This window comes from Opisthocomus hoazin, chromosome 2 (assembly GCF_030867145.1).
Source record: "Opisthocomus hoazin isolate bOpiHoa1 chromosome 2, bOpiHoa1.hap1, whole genome shotgun sequence".
NCBI classification, from domain to species: domain Eukaryota; kingdom Metazoa; phylum Chordata; class Aves; order Opisthocomiformes; family Opisthocomidae; genus Opisthocomus; species Opisthocomus hoazin.
Window position 1 is genome coordinate 52371787 of NC_134415.1, and position 21406 is coordinate 52393192.

Below are 21406 nucleotides of genomic sequence, written 5' to 3' on the forward strand. Positions count from 1 at the left end.
AACTACACATGCAACATGATCAGTTCTAAAGGAAGGCTCTCATAAAGAGGGAGCCACGCTTGCCAGTAAGGCAGGCTTATCATCAGGGTCTGTGTATTAGTCAGTAACCGGACAATCCGTGTCACTCAGTGTGTCAGCTTGGAATTAAAATGCTTCCTTAATCCACGCCAGCCTGTAATTTTAGATCAAAATATGCAATACACAATAAAAGGCACTCCATCAGCATGAGTGCTTTTAAATAACTGCATTGCTCTGCAAGTTGCTTGCTTTTGGAAAGAGCAGCGTGCTGCCTCACCAAGGACTTACCTTTTCACATCTCCATGTAGCAGGAAAAGAACCGTACCAAAACAGCAGAGAAACACTGCTCTCTCTGCACAGCTGCTCAAAGGCGCGTGCACAGCTGGCACATCGTACAGCTGGAAAAATGCACGGTTGTATAAAACTGTAATTTATAACCATATACTTTGCAATGTAGTGATACTCACTTTGTCAGACAGGTCCCAGATTCTTGCTGTTCCATCATTACTTGCAGAGATAAATATGTCTTTTGAGGGGTGAGTTGCTAAGCCCCAGATTTCCCCTTCCATGTGACAGTCAATCAACAAGTTTGAAGCAGCATTTTTTTCTCCTACTTCAAGGATTTCTCCATCTTTTGTTCCCACTAAAATTTTCCCCTGTTTGTAGCCAAAAAAAAGAATGAGAGATGGGTTGTCAGTGTGACAGACATAATATCAATAGCAGTGAAGTACTGATATATTGCAGAAAAATCTGTGATAACTCATCCCAATTTATACTGCTTGTTTATGCAGCATCTTAAACACAGGAGAGTAAAACACTGATACTTTCACATCTTGAGATCTGATATAATGTTCTGGTGTTACTGTTGAGTAACTACAGTGGATCTCCACCTTGCCGTTAAGGATTTTAATTCAGATGAAAGTGTTCACATACAATTTGGCAAAGGATGATTCTCACACCTCTGAGGTGACTAAATATAATTTTTAGGCAATAATAAAAAAATCAAAACAGGGTTTTAGGCTCAGACCATTTAAGAGCATCTTGCATCTATTCTAGCCATACTGTCATTGTCTAAACCTCAAGAGCTTTCTTGGCAAATACCTGGAAAAAGCGTAACCAGATACAGTTTGGAATTGGTTAATGGCTACTTGATTAGAAACATAAAAGAACATTCTTCAGTGTCGGTGTTATCAAAGAGTGTGTCAAATTCCTGAGACTTGATATATGAAGTTAAATAGAGACCATTTCATGAAGTGTTAGGTTGGACAGATACCCAACATACGAAATAAAACTCCTGCACCATCACACACTCCTTTCACAACATTTATAAGTACAATTTAAATATGGGCAAGAGTGACTTTAGTGTGTCAAATTACTCAGTTATTTCTATTGTTTCCTACTTTACCAAAACTTAAAGTCAGTCAGTAATTCTCAGTGGCAACTTGTTTTATTTGTGACTTGGGGAAAAAAAAAGCTAGGATCCATTCTGCCTAACTGAAGCACCTAAGCTGTGCCTACATTTCATGGGAAACAAACCTTGTAAAGTAGGCTCCTAAGTTCCTTTTGTTGTTCAAAAAGAAAGGCTGGAGACAAGGTCCTACCCTGGTGAAATACGTCCCTACACTTAGCACTGTCCGTTAGAGGCCTTTCTCTCTCCTTGCTGTCTGGAGGAAACGCAGACACTAAGCAGTGTTCAGAAACCAGAAATGCTATCCTCACGCAGTTTAAAGCCCATCACTGAGCTCAGGAAGAAAGTAAGGAATTGTCACTGGGTAGGCAGACAAAGCCTCCTCCCATAACTTTACAGAAGTCTTCTCCCATATGTCTCCCATCCAACCTCCACCAAGAACAACGTGCAGTGTAACATCTGCCATGTCAGCTCACTCACTTTTCCTCTGCAGACAGAGCGCACACACTCAATGAGCTGGCCTGTCTCAAGCTGAAATGCTCGGCACCGTTTCATCTCTTGATCCCACAGCTTTACAGCTCCCCCTTCTTTAGTGCTGAAAAGAAGTATGTTGTGTTACCCGGATGTCTCCTTCTGCATAGGCTACAACAAATCCCATATGTAAATCCCATCAGTATTTTTCTGATTGAATAATAAAACATACATTGAATCACCTTCTACTGTATATAAAGACACCTCACTATTGTGCAATGGAAAGTAAAAAATAAAAATTTAAATGCTATCACACCATTTTTTGAACGGTATCATGCCTAATTTGTAAAAACCCAGCTTGTTCTCTTGTGACAATCTCAAATCTCTGTCACCAAGATAAGCTTGGCAAATACGTTACTTCTACTAAATCAAAGAACTTAACTAATCACAGAGCCTCCACTGGGAGAGGTTGCCTATAGTTTGACAGAATTAAAAAATGAAGAAAAAAACCACTTTTGCCAGGCTGGCAAGAACTCACTCAACAAGGAGCTTATACAGGTGATCATATCAATCGCTAATTTGAGGTTCAGTATCTCCTTTTTGCATAATGTGCATTACTGTGACCCTTGAGCGTCCTACTTATTAGTCCTTTACTTGCTAAAACACTGGGCACGTTATGTAGAATTTAGATTGAAAGTGCCATAGTACAGATACCATGTATCTCTGGGAAGCATTGTGTATGTCTAGGGTATTGGATAAATAAAAATATCGTAGGAGAGAAATAGAAGTTGTGCACTTTAGGAAGATTATATGTCTTACGGTCTCTCCTTCCCTCCTGTAACAATGAGTCCATCTCGAAGAGTCGTGTACATTGTAAACACTGGCCCTGTGTGAGCTTTTGCCACAAGTCTAATCAGAAAATGATCCTTCCAGACGTAGACATCTCCATTTATGGCACCAGTAAAGGTAAGGTTATTCTGCAAAAAACAGCAATGATCTCAGATACAATACCTTAGCATTTTTGTTCAGTTTGAATTAAAAGTCTTTTAGCTACTGAATTTCCTGAGAAAAGTCAACTATGCAATGAATGTAGGGATTAAAACCATCTGCATCGAGAGAACGGGTTTAATGACTCCACTCTAATAGTGTTTCTCTGAGATGTTATAAATCATGCGGGTCCCAGAGTAGGGCACATTCACCTCCTGCATCTCATCTTGGGATCTTTCAGACGCGTGTACTTCTTTTGCTTTGCATGTGCTATTCTGTGCTTCCTGCTGGCGAGATGGACAGCAGGCTACCACTACTGAATTTTAAGTGACATTTCTTTCTCCTTTGAGTATGCATCAGTGAGATCTCAGTACAGATGGCTGGCAAGCAGTATCTTCAAGATGTTGAAAATAAAGTGTATAAACTTGAATGCAGAACTAACTCAACCTGATACCTACTTTAGGGACCACAGTAATGGTGTAAATTCTCACAAAAGCCATGAAACTCCTCCATGGAACAGACTGGTCTGGGACTCCCTGAGGAATGGCAAAAAGTAGCAAGTATTCTGCATTACAAACGCTCTTTTGGAGTGTGCCCTGTTAAATGGAAAAGCTTGCCTAAAGAACTAAAGATGGTCTGACCTTGAAGTCAACTGACTCTGAAATAATAGATTAGTGGGAAAAATTGTGAGTAAACCCTTTTGGATAGCGGTTCAAAGGAAATTCTCGTGTTCTGCAACAAACAGCAACAGTAGCTGCTGAAGGAACGGGGGGGAAGACACCCCAGAATGTCTTTCTACTGTTTGAGACAAAAATTTGCTGTGGCCATATCCCAGCACGACTTTGGCATCAGATGGACCTAGATGAAAACGAGAGAGGTCCATGGATGCATGAAAAAGCAGAGGGCCCTACTCTATTAGGAGCAATTTACTCACGCTCCTGTGACATGGGCTCATACTTCTAGTGGGATTCAATGACTTACACTCGAGGAAGAAAGAAACATCCTGCATGAACGACATACGGTAATGGAGTGGTAGAGTTCATCTGCTCATTTTGAAAGTGCCCCTTATAGGGCATTAGATTTATTATTTTGGAAAAGAAAATGTCTGTTGGACTGGTTTCTAGTTGGAAAGTAAGGACAAGCAATTTGTTTATTCAATATTACATTCTGCTTCTTTGGAAATCACTTCTGGAGTCTTTAGCGTCCATTACATTACTCCTATTTTATACTAGAATAATGCCACAGGAATAGAAAGAAATGTTTAGTTTTAAGCAATTTTTGACAACAAAGTCACTTGTCTGGGCACAATCCTCAGTTCTAGGTACCCAATTTTATATACTCCCATTAGTACTATTGTCCAGGGTGGATAATTAGGAGCAAGGGGTTTCTTTGAATTGGTGATTTGTATAATTTATGCTTAACCTTTGCAAAGGTGATTTCTATGGGGTTTCTGGATGAAGCAGACCTTAGTGTCATAGTAACACTGGTTTTTTACTGTTAATATGTATTGTTTTCCTTAACTATTAAGTATAAAGCACAGTGCTATGGTTCCTGAATGATCATACTAGAGAGTATTACACACTGTCACCATTAGCTAGATCACTAGCATATGTCACACCAGATACTGTCAGCAGAAAACGAGGTTGCAGAGCCTATGCACAAAATAACAGTATTACATTTTTCAAATTTAACCAGTGAAGTACTAAATAACTAGCAAAGTAAAAAAATAAAAGCCATGGCAGCTGATGCTGTAGATATGCACAGACACTAATAAAAAGCATTCACGAACAACAGAGAAACCCAACCCAGCTTAGAAAACTTACATGAGGATCTAAAGGCATACAAGTTTTAAATTAAAAGTTTAACTAATAAGCAAGAGCTCCATGGCCTGGCACCATCCACACTGTACTGGATATCAACAAAGTTGATAATAAAAGTTTTAATAAAAAAGCACTATAAAATTCTGTAGCAAAATAATATGAACTCACTGCTCCGAAGGCAACAGAAAGCATGGTTTGCATTTTGGCATCTTCCATGGAACCAATGACTCCTTTCTTATAAAGCAAAGCACTGCCAGCTAATGTCCAGAACTTCATGTGTTTTACCCCAACAGACACAAACTGAGTGTCTGAATCTGGGCGGAACTCTACAACGAATATCCTCTCCAGGTGTCCTCCCCTGCTAGCAACTTTAGCCCCTGTTTTAATTAGGAAAGGATAAAAATGAAGTTAAATTTACCTGCAAAATTAAGCTCTGATATGATTTTATAAAATAAATTGTATTAGAGAACTGTGTCCCAGATGCCGAAAGCTAAGCAAATCCCAATAAAATTTAGTGTATCGAACATCTTATTTCATGCAACTTGTAAGGTCCCTGGTCATTCCATTGCATCTGACAGTTTTAGGAAATGTAGATTTAGGTCTTCATAGCATGATTTGTCTCCTTGTTCAGTGAAATAACAACACAGAAATTTTGTATATCATCAGTGAGTTACCATCTGGTGAAACACACAGGGAAATATCTAATGAGCTGAGATGCTTCTCCTCTCCCCTCCACCATTTCTGAAGATGATAATTTCTTTCTGGAAATGACTTCCCAAAGGCCTATCAATGGTGCAGAATTTCAAGTGCAAGTATTTTAGGAAAATACTTCCCTTAATTTCATGGAATTTTTACATTCTTAACTTATTCAGTCTATAATAGAAGTTTAAAATTTACTTCCTTATTCGTAATTTCTAACACTTGACTTTAACTGATTTTGTGACTCAGGGAGCCAGAATACTGAGAGTAAGAACACAACTCTATTCCAAAGACTTCAAAGGAAAAGCAAATAATTGTACACAGTTCTGTTAGGCTGAAGGAACACATCTTTTCTAGAGCTACCTTCTTGCCACCTCCACACTGTGATAGTATGTTCTGGATCCACTCCCACTGAAACCAGCAGTTTTCCAGTTGCACTGAAGTTAACGTAGTTGACCCCTTTGGTATGGAAGCAACGTAACATTGAAAGCGTTTGCTTACTCATAGCATCCCATATATGAATTGTGGGAGTTGTACCTACGTGCAAAAAGATGCATTAAAAAAAGGAATTAATTCAATATCTGGAAAGTGTCAATGCAAAACAGGCATTTTTCAAGAACATTTAACCTAAACAGACACTTAAAAGTTGAGGGGTTTTGTTTTGTTTTAAGATTAACACTACTCAAAAAAAAAAAAAATCATAATGGCTTGCAAAACACAGGGGGAAGTCATCGTATTTAATGAAGACAAATTCTAAAAGAACAACATAAAATATGTGAAGAACCTCATGCAAAAGAAATTGTCCGTAGATGTTTCAATTGTATCTGCGATTCACACAGATACAACGAGATAACATGAAACTTTTACATAACTCTGCTGACTAAAATTCACAAACGAATCAGCCTTACCTGGAAATTCTGTCATATCACCTGCATTGTGAGAGCAATGGCAAATGAGGAAGCACCAAGGGAAAACAATAGGTGAAATAAGTCATGTTTCTAATGCTGAAGTGCCAGCATCAGCACGAGAAGGAAAAAAAAAAATCAAAAATTTGAAAATGGATATGGATTAAATCAACAAAACAAGCAGGAATACTGTTGAACTTTTTTGGGTATATTGGTTTCTATACACAAATACTGCAACAATATTTAGTACTTTTGAGTTTTAAAAATGGTATTTAAAAGAAATGCTAAAGACATGCAGTTTTTAAAAATTATCAAATTTAAAAGTGAAACAAATCTGTAGTTGTACAGACTATAAACCAAAATCAGAAACACTGATTTCTTGGGCTCTTATCGACAGACTAGAAAAAGGGGCTTTAACAGTCACCTTTTCCGTGTCATAGAAATCAGTATTTTGAACTTCAGCTCTGACAATACATCCAGATTTTTATGTTTACTCAACATTCAAACTGAAATGACAGGTGGCAGACGGTTTGTCAAGGTGTTCATCGCCTATCATTTTTCTGCCCCCAAGCTGAGTTACTTATTACAGAAGTTATGGACTTGAGTGTCCTTCCAGAATGAGATGAATTAGAATGACACCACTCTTTTTCACTATTCCAGTATTAAGCTGGTTTAAGTGAAAGGCAACAGATCCTTATCAAGGCTTGGGACAAATGATCCTGCATTTCCCATACAATGTTTACTCCTGCAAAAGGTACTAGGGAATCTAACAGGGGTCTCCATGTAAATAATAAACAAATAAATATATATGGTTTCTAACTGGCCCCTTACATGTGTCATAACTTCTGTTGAGATTTCACTCTATTTCTTTCCTTTTCTGTATAGCTTTTGTACTTCCGCATAGAAAATTTTCATTACTGTATTTTTTCATTATTGTATTTTTACTGCTCAGCATTTTACTGCTAAACAGTGCCTCAGATACAGGAAGGAAAGAGGGAATTCTATAAATCTTATCATTACAGGTTAATGGGATGCAGTTTATCAAAGCTTGCTTTCTGAATATGATTATATTACAATTATGATTATATTACAATTAACTCTAAAATACAATGACTCACAAACAGAGATGAAATTGAAATTATAAGAAAATCCTGAAGCTTGATTACCTCTTCAAAATCAAAGAAAAAAATTTGAGGACAGTAACACTTGCATGTCCTGGTAAAATCTTGCACAGAAAAGCCCAAAATAAATCAGTGGCCTTGATAATTTTTGAGTAAAACTTCGTTATATGAAAAGCGACCTACCAATCTGGCTGGTAGCCACAATATTTTTATACTTTGGGTGCTGATTCACAGTTAGGCAGAGAATGTCATCAGTATGCTCCAGGTAGAAACTCTGGCTACCTAATAAAAGTCAAACACGTTTTTATTCACAATGGTATAGAAGAAATAACTCTCACTGAAGCAAAGAATATTCAGGCAGCTTGTTGCTACCCCTGTGCTGTACTCTCCAGGGAATGGATGGTGTACGGCAACAACTGTGTCCACAGCTGCTCTGCTCTCATTCCCAGGCACCATTACCAAATGCACTATGAACATAACCATTAACACATATATATGTATAAAAGCAGTATTTGGTAAACTAGCTATGTCCAGGGAAACAGTTATCAGCCCAAGAATCATCCTGTAGCCTCCTGTAACTGCAAGAAGAAAGTAAAACTGGTAAACGCGGGGCCCAGATTTCCCCATCAATCGAAGCAGTCGGTGGGAAGTGGAGGGCAAAGCCCTGTGAAGGCTGCGCTTTTCAGTGTTCTCCCAAGAGAAATGGCCCAAGCAGAACAGATGGGACTGTGCTTTCCAGCTCCACAGGTCAGAGGCCATGCTAGGACTGGAGTCCCCAAAGGTCACCAGATGTGACAGCTTTTCTGCCTCCCCCCCTTCGTGGCAGCAGTGCTGCTGAGTGCACCGCTGTGACCATTTGGTTCACTGTGGCAACAAGAGGGAATAAAATAAAGCCCAAATTCCTCCGATTTCTGTCTTTTTTTTTTCTTGAGATGTATGAAGAATATAGAGATGCTGGTGCAACAGCTTAGGGCCAGATAAATTTCTGGTGGATTTAGTTGTCTTCTTACCCAAAACACAGGGAATATTTCTACCCCTTCCAAAGAGCAACTTGCTTACACTGTATTGCAACAAAAGGTACCCTTCCCTGAAGTATGACTTGGCTAAAACAACTCAAAATGAAACAATGGATGTTAGTGCTCCCAACATTTTTGGGGGTACTAGTCATTTCATAACCCAGGCTTTCTCCTCTGAGAAAGAATTTCCTGCGTCTTCAGCATCTATTTTAGCAAGGCACAACTGCAGAAATAGAACAGGATTTTATTACGCTTCCCAGCAGAATCTCTTACCCGCTGAAAGGAACAGGATGGCTCTATAGGATGACCTGAGCAGAAGAAATGGTCAGTCTGATATAATAACCATGGAAATTACTTTGCATTGCTTATCAAGACCCAAAATGTAAGAAAGTTACAGGAATGCTAAAAAGTTAAGAATTTAAATCAGAAATATTTTACTTGTACAGCATTTTTTATCTCAAAGTATTGTTTCAAGTTGAATTACCAGTGGAAAGATTTTGAACTATGCCTGCTGCAGCTGTGTGGAAAATAATATCAGCACCATCATTTAGGTAATGAAGGTTGTTGCGACAATCGAATCCTCTGTATCCAAAAACATGGTCTAAAGCCAGCTCCTGGTCAAGTAAAATAAAAAGAAAGAATAAGAGTGAAATGAAAGAAGAAACAAGGAGATTACAGAGTTTGGACCACATAAGTACAGTTCTAAAATAATTACACAAGCTACAAATATCTTGTAGAGGCAATAATTAAACAACAATTAATCAGTTATCCCTGTTCTGCTAATTTATTGAGGCATGACATTGTCACAGACAATCTACAATGCTTTAATCAGTCAGCTAAGACACTGCATTCACATTATTATTTCTTTAATAATTCGGATGTCTGTAAATGTTTTGTTTCTGTAAATTTCAATTCAAAATATATACAACTTGCAAAACAGGTCCAATTTTATTAATCTTCCCATCACAGTTTAATAGCTATACAGGGTTTCAGGTATTTGCAAATATCTTTACTTCTACTTTAAGAGTCTTCAAAAATCATTCTCATAAACTGCCGAATTTTAGCAGACCAAATTCTGATCTTGAAGTCCTTATAAAAAGCAAAGGCAGGCTATGAGTAACTCTGCAATCAAAACATTAATCAGAGATGTAATTTTAGCTTACAATAAGCAATTGCCAAGGAAATTTTCTCCAGAAAACCAGTGATGGTTAATGGATTGTTGTTGAAGTCACTTTTTAGTCTAGAAGACAGATTTAATAAATCTGTACACAATTACAGCTTACTTGGAACAATTTGAGTGACATTGACAGACTGAGCAACTGTTGCAAATTGTCCACACAGATCAGAGAATATTCCTCGTTCAGCATATCATGTGAAAATTCAAAAACAGTTGTTCGGGAGGGCCTACAGTTTTTGTGAAAAATGTTATGTTCCAAATTCCATCATTCAAAATCACACATATGATTTTTCATGTGTGAAAGTGCAGTTTCTGACTGTATTTCCCTTGGGATTATGTAGTGAGCGTAGGTTCTGATGTGGATGCACACACACGTTGGCTCTACCTGCCCTTCAAATTATGAGACAAATTTTGGGTTTGGAGAGAACTCATATTATAGGTAAGCTTTAACACCCTGAATCTGAGGTTCTTTCTGACAGAGGTTGCTGTCTGTCACATCTGCTGGTGTTTGCCACCAGAGCTGAAAGCACTTTCTAGAAATATCTTTCTCTTCTCTTCTACCTATACTTGACTTTTGCTGCCCTCAGAATAGGGATGAATTTCAACCAGCACTTATTACTTCTAAAGCAAATGAAAAAGTATTAAGCCTGACCTCAACCAGCTTCTTTTTCTTGTTGATATTGTTCTTTTGTAGTTTTTCAGGTTGAGGAGCAGCTCTGCTAACTGGTGGCCTGAAACAAACATTTAATAAAGAAGACAATCAATATGTTGGAAAGCAAAATAAAACCTCCAAAACCATAGCATATGTTTTGTATGCGGACAGGAAATGGCCAATTGCAACTGTATGAGCTTAATGCCTGGCTTTTTTTAGAGTAGTACAATAAACTGACTGAAATTATATGCATTTTGATGGAAAGAGCAGAAAAAACATTGGTGTAGATTTTGTGGATGAGTGGCAGAACAGACTACCTTACACCTTTTTAAAAAAACTTTAATGATTTAAATCCATGGGAAAATCCTTGAATACTAAATGATAGCAAATTGTTGCTTTCAGAAATGATCTAAAAGATTTTCTACAGCTGGCACTTGACCTTGCCCCAACCTTGCTGCTTCTGAGAAATCCCATCACAAAACCTTGACCTGACTTTATTAAAATCTTCTCAAAATCACATTAAAGATAAAATGGGTACATTTTTAAATGTACAAGTCATTCACCCATGTGAATTTAACAGAGTCTAAGGCCAGCAAAGCATTTTTATATAATTACAGTTGCCAAAAGTAGCTAAAAAGACAAATGCAGAACACAGACTGAAACAAAATTTGATTCGTGCAAGTGGTCTTTAAAGACAGATAACCTACTACTGATCCTTCCGAGCAAAAAAGAAGAGGTGTAAATCTAAGAGAGGTAGAGGGAGCTCAGCCTCTCCCTAGAAGTTCATGACCTTACAGAATCTAATGCCCGCAGCACAGGCTCCGCTTTAGATGACCATTGTGCATAATGATTCTCCCTTTGTGTTAACAGAAATACATGAGGGCTTATTCTAACCCTGTCAACAGCTAAAGGGAGCCATAAAAATTGCACTGGATTACTGGAGAAATCAGCGCATGGAAATCTGGCCTAGAATCTTTGTCACGTTTGAAAATAGGTCACGCTAGAATGTTGGAGTAGAAGTGGTGATGGCAAAAGAATAAAAACAGATATTATGGTTAAATGCTTGCTCCAAAACATCACTTGTTGGCTGCTGTTAATAATACAAAAATACCCCGCTGTGTTCCTTTAAACTCCAATTGCAGATTCTGGAGACGGAGTTAAACAACAGTGGGATTCTGTAAGTAAAAAACCAAAATGCCTGTCCTCAATTTATTTAATAAACACACGAATTTGGAAAGCATTTCCACAGTTTAAGATTTCAAAAAGGTGCGAACTTGATATACATTATATATGCTGTGAAAATTAGATTGTTCTTGTCCTTACACTGTAACTACCATTAATTCTCATTTTGCAAAAATTAATTGCAGAAGAATGAAGTCCCTTTTGCCTAGAGGAAGCTGCTTTTTCTGGTACTGTGTAGTTCATGGAAGGTATTAAAGGCAACAATTGACAAAATGCACAGCTAGAACAGTTATTGCTACACAGCAAGACTACCCATTGCAGGAGTACATAGCATGAAAATCTGTGCTCTACAGAAAGACAGAACAAAGCTGGAGGTAAACAAAGTAACCCATTTCTCAAGCAAACAAGCGAACTCAGAAGTAGGAGCAAAGTACATTAGCAGGTGATCTTGTGACATTAAAAGAGTGAAAGAGTTACCTTGATCCCCTTGTAAGCAGCAAACAAAGCCAAGTAAGAAATTTAATAGAGTTTAGGTGTACTTCTGACCAGTTTACTCATGCACAAGCATTTTTAGAGTTGATCAGTCATTCCTTTGTGGCACAAAACATGCTATTCAAGCATGCCATCAAGAACTAAAACAGAAATTAAAGAGTGCACCAGTCTACAAATTCGGAAACATCATACCCTGGCATCCCTGGGTACATTCTGAACTAAAGTTCCTACAGAACGGAGGAGAAAAAGGAAGCTACATCCATGCTTCCTGCACACTTTATACTGAACGAGAATGTGATTCCACATGTTTGTTTCTTTTCAGGTGCCTGATAGGGATGGAAACTGGTAGAAACTCAGCGGTCTCATAACCACTGTTGAGAATTTCACACAATGGATGCTTGTTTTCTATCCTAGTTCAGCCTGCAATTTAGCCTCATAAGTGTTCGTTTGTAGGCCAACTTATGGGGACAGCTTGTACTTTTTTGTTCACAGGGAAACAAGTACCTTTATTTTCTCTGAAAGTGGTCAGTCAAGTCACATTACATAACCATCAGTGATAATTGGACCAAATAGCAGCGCAGTCACCAGTAGAGAAGAGGTGGAGTAAATTTTTACAAAACTTAATTCTCTTACAAAGTAAAATCTTTATGCGATGCTAGAACAGCAAAAGCCATTTTAGCTCAGATTTACTAAGGCCTTTGAATCAGCACTTATGAAAATAGTCATCATTTCTTGTATGCTTCCTGGTCTTTTTTCTGTTTTAGTGTAATTTTAAAATGGATTGTTTGTACATTTCTTTGCCTAGGAATATCTGTTAAAGTTTATGACAAGAGCAAGCCAAAATTTTGTTATGAAGGCAAGAGAACACTACCACTATGACATGATTTATAATCACTAGATTGTAAGCATGAGATTTAATTTGGAAACATACACATACACACAGATACTTTTATATATATCTATTCACAGTACACACAAACACAAATGTTGTGTGCATTCATATATACATATGCATGTATATATATGCACATGTATGCATTCATTGCCTTATTATAATCTTAATAAAACAAATGTAAAACAGCATCAAATTTTTATCATTTTTAGAAGTCGTTTCATTTTTAACTAGTCTGTGACTACACCTCATTTATTTTGATACATAAGATGGCAGCGTCAAGAAATTTGCACTGTAGCAATTTACATATATTTACCCTTTTTGACCTATGCAATCTGCATTGTACATTCACAGCAAGTGTGCTTTTTCTGTGCTCTGTGTTAGTACTTACTTGACAATTCCCTGCCTCCAAAGGAAAGCAAGTTAAAACATAATACAAGCATTAACGGTTTCTTTCGAGTAATTTAAAATAAATGTGCTTATATTCCAGGAAAGATAAGACACAGTCAGACATTAGAGGGCTTTCAGTTCTTTACATACTGTGAATACAGCAAATAAAATGTCTGTTACTAATGATTATCTTGATGATATGCTTACACAAGTATGCATGGTTATAAATCAGTGAGCTAACTCCAGATTTAAACTGACAAAATCTCACCCACTGTCTTCATGGGTCTTCATGCAGAAATGTAAAAATGTGCAAGTGACAATTCACTGACTCTCACCTAAGCAAGAAGGCTATCTGAAATGGCCAAGACCGAGGAGTAGAAAGAAGAGCCTAAATCACGAGTGCAGTGAACAGGCAACACTAGGACAGAGACAAGCAAATGGACATACCGAGAGCTGGGTAGGGGAGGAATGGGGTTTTGGAAGAGTGGGGCAACTTGAGGGAGAAAAGAGATGTGATCTTAGAGAACAAGGCCAAAGTAATGGGAAAAAAAGAGTCAGATCTATTTAGACGGAAAATAAAGGAGAGAAAAAGCAGACCAAAAATTGTTATGGTAAATTCTATGGGACAGGAACCAACTCATGTTTTTAGAGCACATGGCACAATTGCTCTCTGATGAGAGACGCTGTCTGCATCAGTACTAAATTGGTGAGAACACAAATATTCTGTTCTGAGGCCAATGGGAACAGAATTAGATCTTCAGAAACAACGTTGAATGAAAGTGACTAGCAATGAGGGGACAGATGTACAAAACTGTCCTGACACCGGGAAGGTGACGGGCTGGGCCCAGCAGAAATGGTGGGTAGCGAAGAAGCTGAAGAGAGTCCAAACGGGAGACTAATGTGTGCATTTAGATGGCTGCTAACTGGAGAGGCAACATACTTGCCTGCCACACAAAAATAAAAATGAGCAGGACTGCTCCCAGGGAGAGAAAGCAAGGTTCAGAGAGAGGTAAGATGATCCAGTACTGGTAGGTTTGTTTGGACAGCAGAATTAAAAATCCAAGATTTAAAAAATGTACTGTTCATTTCAGAAAAAATGCAAAAGCAACTTTTAGAAGTACACTTCCACTTGTTGACAGGACGGGGACTCCCAAGTGCCCTAAAACTGCTGCAAAACTCCTAGGGCTTTAAAAAGTGACTAAAAGATTTTGTGAATTCTAAACCCTGGGATTTTCTCATCCTAACATACATAGGAGTTTTACATACAACTTTTCCTGCTGTTACTTTTCCTTTACATTTTGTAGATAACATAAGACAACAAAAAAGATTAGTATTTAATATGAAAATATCCTACTTTCTAATACAGTGGATCAAAGCAAAGCTGAAACCAAACTAGAGGAAACATCAATTGTAATCTAAATTATTTTTCAGAAGTGTAGCACTGAAAAAGCCTTAGCATGGTTACAACATTTCTGATTTCACATGTACGCTGATGCACTCTTTAAAAAAAACAAAAAAAACCAAACCAAAACAACAAAAAACCAAGGAAAAGGTGTTGCAGATCAATGGTAGTGGTGGTGGTAGCCATTTTCGTATTTTGTAAGGGAAGCTAGTCATTGCATTCACATGTCATTCTAGTTCAGTCTCCAAATGTGAAACAAGCAGAAAAGCAGATTAATAAGAAGGATAATCAGTTCTGAATGAAATATGAAGGCCTTTATTTTTCAACAACTTTATTGTTCTAAACATATTGTAAAGCTGTTAAACTAAACAACTCATGTAAATAGGCTAGCCCTGCTGCATAGAGATCTGCCATACATAATACACTGGACAGACAGGGCTGTCTGGAAGATCCCTCAGCCTTGTTTGCCAAAACCAGCTTCAGGAAACACATTGTAACATGCTTTAGGCAAAACCTAGATTTCTGTCTTTGAGCTAATAAGTTTTGAATACCTGAGGTAACGAGACTTCAGGAGAACTCTCCATATACTACCAAGGCATCAGAATCAAGCCAACTTTAGCATGTTCTGGAAGGTCCCTCTCTCTCCTTGGGCTTCTCTCAGGGTTTGTGATCATGTTTGAGAGGAAGTGTCCTTTCCATTTGTTTCGTTATTCCTTATATAAACTCTGACATGTTTTGCAGCTGTGCTCATTGTATAAGTAAAAATATTCAACCAACAGCGTATGAGAACTTTTGGGCTGGAGGTAAAACATAATAGGTTCCCCTGCATAGCAAAACATAGCAGAAACAATGCTTTTTTGATGCTTGCTGGGCTACAGACTACACAACAACACTCAAAAAAAGCTGAATATTTCACATCGGCCCCAGTGCAGAGAGCACTCAAGTTCAGAGAAAGAAATGTTAAGAGGTCATGCATTGTGACAGTATTGGCATCCCTCAATTCCACACCCACCAAGTGTCACACCAATGAAAAAGACCTTTGGGCCAGCTTTGTGCTGACCTGTGGGAGAAGCGAGATTGACTCTGAGTTCAGTAGGTTGGCAGGGACTGTAAAAATACCAGTCACAGCATGTTCAAGCCTTGGGGACAACTGTGATGAAACCAGCATGCTGCCAAATACATTTAGGATGCATTAACTTATCATAAAGCTGTTGAGAAAGTGAAAGTGAATATTCCAAAGGATGCTACTCATTCTCAGGTTTCTGCTGAAATAAGCCCAAAATTATTTCCTCTGCCCTATAGATGTGTTTTTCCAGATATATTTTGAATAGTGCCCACCTACACATAAATAAAACACAGATTCACATTCAAAGCTTTTACACTGCACCCACAGCAGTGTGCATGTAAAAGTGCATGAATCAAGTTTGTAACCACATGTCTAAAAATTCATTTTATGGTACAAAGGCTTGTACTCACCACTTTTGGGGGCTATTTTGAACACTTAATAATTCAGCTCATGTTGTTTTAAAGAAACAAATAATCAAAAGTATAATACTTGAAGAGAGAAAATCCAACTTCTTAACCTTCTTTAACTTCTCATCTTTATCAGAACATATGATTACAAATGATTACACCACAGCTGAGAACAGGCTCTGGGACAGATAACTCTCGGAGAGTGAGACAAGCCAGTATGTGAAGAAAACAGAAAACTAGACAAACATGCTAATGCTGCTTTTTGTTTGCTACACATTCAACCTGCTTTAAAGTGTTTTCCATCACCAGGTATATTACAAGAGCTTTCAGAATTTTTGTGTTTTTATGTAGAGTCATGCAAATCAAACTAAATGAAAGCTGCAAACATAGGATATATGTTAGCGGTTAGTAGAATGCAAAATGCAAATATATCTTTGGCTTTCATATTAGTAACATAAATACAGTCTTCACGCAAGCTTGTTTTACTTCTTATCATATAAATTCTCTGCCCGTTAAAATGGTCCCAGTTCAAAAGTTGGCCCTTTTCTGAAATGAAATACAATTCCTACATAACGGGCAGTATAGCTTACAATTGTCCTGGATTGTCTGGGACAGTCCCACCAGTGACCAAGAGGTCCCGTGGTGGGGGAGCAGTGCTCTTGGAGCTCCCACACCGCGAGACTGCTCCTGCAGCACCTCTCATTGGCACCCCACTTCTGTTTCACACAGGCAGAGCAAAGAAGAGGATGCCAATCAGAGCAGCAAAAAAGGAAGAGAAAAATAAGGGCAGGTGGGGAGGGTAGGGGGACAGACATGGAAAGGGAGAAGAAGAAAAACAAGAAGGTTGGGGAGAGGAGAGAGAAACAACAATCAATTAATTATCTTAACCAAATGTACCTACTAATACAACCACAAGACATTTTAAAACTGTTCCTCAGCCTCATTTCTCCTGTTATTTTTCCATCCTAAAGCTGTAGCTGCTGACAGAAACAGTATATCCTGGGTCCCCCACAAAAATACTAGACTATGACTTTTTTTTTTTTTCATCTGCATATCCTGCAGGTAAAATCTATCATGTAACTTCTATGTTTCTCCAAGATATTGGCAGAACCACCATTATTTTCATTATGTAAATAAAAAAGACAGGAAAAGTACATCTGATAAAGGGTCTTCATCTTATTTTCTAAGGAAAAACCTTAATATTATCCCTAAGTTTGTCATATATAAGTTTTTTGGCTGTCATAATCTTTACATTTCTCTGCCCAGTTTGTTTAGAAGCCAAATACTCTGGAGAAGGTGAGTGTAATATAGATTTCTTTTTCATCTTGTTGGATTGTGCTAAGCAAAAAGCGCATGCTAGGTAGTAATAGAGGATGCACAGCAGCTGCTCAAAGTCACAGTTATCTTGTATTAAGTAGTATATAAAATCTGTCCTCCTACTCTCTTTCCCACAACGGGGGAGAGAAGGGACAAGAATTGCTGGCTCCTCTCTTTCGACAAAAAGGCACTAGAGTAAATCTTTGTATTAATTTGGGGGAGTCATTTGTGAATTGTTGACTCCTTTCCAGAAGGGTGGTGTTTGTTGCAAAGCTTTCCCCTCATAACCCAGCACTGCCTGTATCAGCTCTCAACCATATACTCGCAATCTTCTCAACAGACACATCACAGTTTCCAAGATCAAACTCCTCCCGAACTGTACAATGATTTGTTATGTCTAGAGAGATAATGTACTTCGAGTTTTTCAGATTCACCACTCTTAATACTACAGAAGCATAGACTTCTGCAAGCTTATTGTAGCAAACACCAATGTTAAAAAGATGGAAATGCAGCTGTAATAGAGGAAAATAAAACGGCCATCTTCTTAACCCAAAACTGTCTCCTAGGTGTCATACAGTACATTTGAAGCGGGTTTGTATTATATAAGCAGGAAAATAACCTTTTAAGCAACAATTCACCTTCTGAATACTACTATTTAAAAAAAGAAACATAGTGAGCTTAAAGTCCTTGCCCCTAAGAAGCAGCTCAGAGCAATAGCCCCAGCTATTCCTGTCTCTTGCTTGAGCTGTTTTTCTCTCTTTTTTCTTTTCTTAATTTAAGCTTACTTTGTTTAATTCTGGATTTCTACACTCTAAACCTATGAATAACTCACAATTTTTCCTTTCTCAGACACACAATGAAAATACAGCAAGGGGGACACATCTTTCTTCTTAGAACCTCACTGCTTTTGGCAATGCAGTGAACTGGCAGTTTTTCAGGTCTTGTGATTAACTCCCTGCTTCAATCTTAAATGGCCTTGTAACATAATTTTCAAGTTTAGAGAGTATGTTATCAGAGCATTCACAGTGTGCAAATCCTATCAAATGCACAATCTAATCTTTGGGGTCTTCATACAGACATATGGCACAATTACAAAGAGAACAGATTTGGGATTTGGAATGTTTTATCATGACAATCTTCGCCCTCGAAAGACTGCCAGGTTTTCCCACATACCTGCCTGAAAGAGAATGGAATACATCCTCTTGGTTCCCTTCTTCATATCTAAAGGGACTGGGAGAGGCTACTTCAGCTGTGCCTTTTGCAGAAAATGTAAAGCTTTGTGAACTGGCTTCAATAGTACTTCTCATCTCACTGAGCCCTGTGCAGCACAGAGATTTCAAGACTCCGGGTCCTGAAGACCCATTGATTTAGAACTTGGGTTTTCCTGAACACTGACAGTTGAGTATTCGTAGGCTTTTAATTTCATCTGGCTTGATCAACAATCATTTTGGACCCTTGTAGGTGCAAACAAAAGTCAGCCCAGTGCTTTCAGGAATCTTTTAGAATGTGGTCAGACAAACCTTTCATTAGCTGCTGCAATCCTTTGCATTCTCAGAAAAGATGAAATCTGGCACGGCTATGAAGCTTGCCTCATAGCTCATATGTCTTATGAGAGAAGTCAGCTTCATTCCGAAGCAGTCATAATAGGGACTGTCGAGATTCTGCCTAAAATGTGAGCATATTGGTACAACGGTGGCCAAAAGCCAAAGTCTTCCACAACTGCAGTAGCCAACACATTAATCTTATCTTTCTGCATCCAAAGTCCAGTATCTTTCACAGCTTAAGGCCCTATCCCAGCACAACAGCCTCAGAAACTGACATTTTGCCTACATTGCACCATAAAATTTCTGGTTCTAATTTTTTTACTATAAATTCTGTAAATTATGTTAATGCAAAGGAGAAAGGGAAGTGAACATATCTTTGCCTAACAAGCTATATATGAAAAGTATGGGTTATGTTGACAAATTTACCAGAACAGCAAATTCCAAATACCAAAGTGTATTATTGAAGCAGGTGTAATTGAAAGAAGACATATAAAAAATGTGAAAAATGTCTGTAACTCTTCATCAGAAAAGATGGAAAGGACAGTTACAAGGGTTTATTTTTAGAGTTATTTTGAAATGAAGTACAAAACTGTTGATTACATAGAGACAGCAAGAAGCAAAAAGATACAGAGAATGTTAAAATCTTCCTTTTTACTCTCTTCAGTCTAGAATTTGTTATGGATAGATTATTCCTTCAGATAGGCTACAGTATCCTATTTTCATGTAGAGTCATTATGAAGAGACTGTTTTGGAAATCAGAGGCAACCTCATTGCAGAGGAGGTGTCTATCCAATTAATTAGGCCCACCATCTATAAACAGAGTGGGTAGTGTGGAAACACTAGAGGAGCTTCCAGCTTCAGTGTTGCTTTGTAGTATTGGATAGCACAAAGCACGTTTAACCTGCATTATGGATTATCAGTTTTAGTGCGACCAACAGGAAGCCTGCTTCATTTGTTCTGTGCTGCTTTGCAAGTACTATATGTTTTGTTAAAAAGGTTGAAAAAGATGAAGTGCCTGCTGATTTCAGGGGGTGCCTTCCTCCACAGCAACACAGCAGGTTCAGCTCAATCAGCTGTGCAGTGTAGGACTGAGTATGTGGACAGACTCAAAAGTCAGGAAGCCTGAAGTGTATGTGGCAGACTGAGATACTCCTCTGAGAAGCAGGGTGCTTGCTTTCATCAGACAGCAGACCCATGGCCAGGTTTTAGCAAAGCAAAACTTCCTAGGGATCCAAACAGACTGTGGTGATTTTCACTCCCAGCCTGAAAGTAGTGCTGAAAAGCTTCAGGAGCGACTGATGCTTATGCTCATATTGTTGGTAATTCACTAGTACAAAACAATTGTAAGCTCAGCTTAATTGGTCAATTAAACTCACTCTACGGTTGCTTTTGTATCATCAAAGTAGAATAAAGCAGCTGGAAGGTACAAGGGTTTCTGGTATAAAACATCTGGCCATGGTACCATTGGCACCTGTTATTTCATGTGTAAAAACAATTTAGCAGTATTTGCCCAAAACAAATTATTTTATTTTTTTAACTCAATCTCAAAACATTCATGTTTATGAGATAATACACTATGTCTTTTTTACAGAAAAAATGGAGGAACAAAGACTTTATATGAGTAAATGAGAAAACGGAAAGAGATATCCTTAAAAGAAGGGGAAAAGAAGTGGTTATGGTCCAACATTTTATTGAAAAAAAAAAATCACTAATCCTCCTGCTACACGCTTTTGTTAAAACATGGTGAAAAAAATAAAGTGGTGCAACATTTTTTTTCCTCATCTTTCACACCCCACATTTGTTCTCCTACTCAAATGTCAAGGGAAAAAAATATGAATTATTACTTTTTGTCCATGATGTTCAGGACTGCATTCTTTGAGAGCTTTAAAAACATACATATTTATTTAAAAACATACTAATTTATTTTTCAAAGGTCTGCATAAGATTAGGAAGTATTACTAACTCCATTTTGTATCTTGCAAATCAGGACACCAAGGAGATTTAAAGCCAAGCATCTCAAAAGTTGCCAGTAGTTCTCATTAGTCAAGTAAGAGAACCTTAGATCTGAATCTGTTCAATGTAATTATGTGTTACATCTTTGTTCAAAGAACTGCTTGAATGATCTCCACCTGCAGCTGTGACTATACAGTTTTTCTGCAAATTCAGCCGTACTTCTCTCAGCTGACAGCAGGAATTAAGGTACACAGAGTTGGAGGCTGCCTGTAAAAATATTCTATTTGTGAACCACCCCCAAGAAGCTCTGTGCCAGAAGCAGGAACAGCAAGAAGGCATCCCTCCACAGGCTCCAGAGTGCTCTATTTTTGCCATCCCAGCCTCTTCCTACACACAGGCCTCTCATCTTCTGCAACACCTGCAGCAGGCATCCTACAGTGCACCAGCGCTTGCTTCTGTGCCCACTGTATTCCCTGAGGCTATGTAT

At 38.1% G+C, this 21406-nt stretch overlaps 1 protein-coding gene across 4 annotated transcripts in view; it reads right to left on the reverse strand.

Moving 5' to 3' along the window:
- Positions 1–21406, reverse strand: part of EML6 (EMAP like 6) — a 135976-nt gene that overhangs the window by 9098 nt on the left and 105472 nt on the right. For 2 of the 4 annotated variants that reach the window (XM_075413619.1, XM_075413618.1), the window contains one exon: positions 16233–16821. In XM_075413619.1, the coding sequence (XP_075269734.1) occupies positions 16692–16821 (130 nt within the window). In that variant the 3' untranslated portion in view covers positions 16233–16691. Of the gene's footprint in view, positions 1–485; positions 675–1906; positions 2022–2716; positions 2875–4872; positions 5082–5766; positions 5941–6311; positions 6333–7612; positions 7712–8929; positions 9060–10274; positions 10354–11933; positions 11943–13231; positions 13247–16232; positions 16822–21406 lie in introns of those variants that run through there. The other 2 variants (XM_075413620.1, XM_009931317.2) reach the window with 2 other exon arrangements.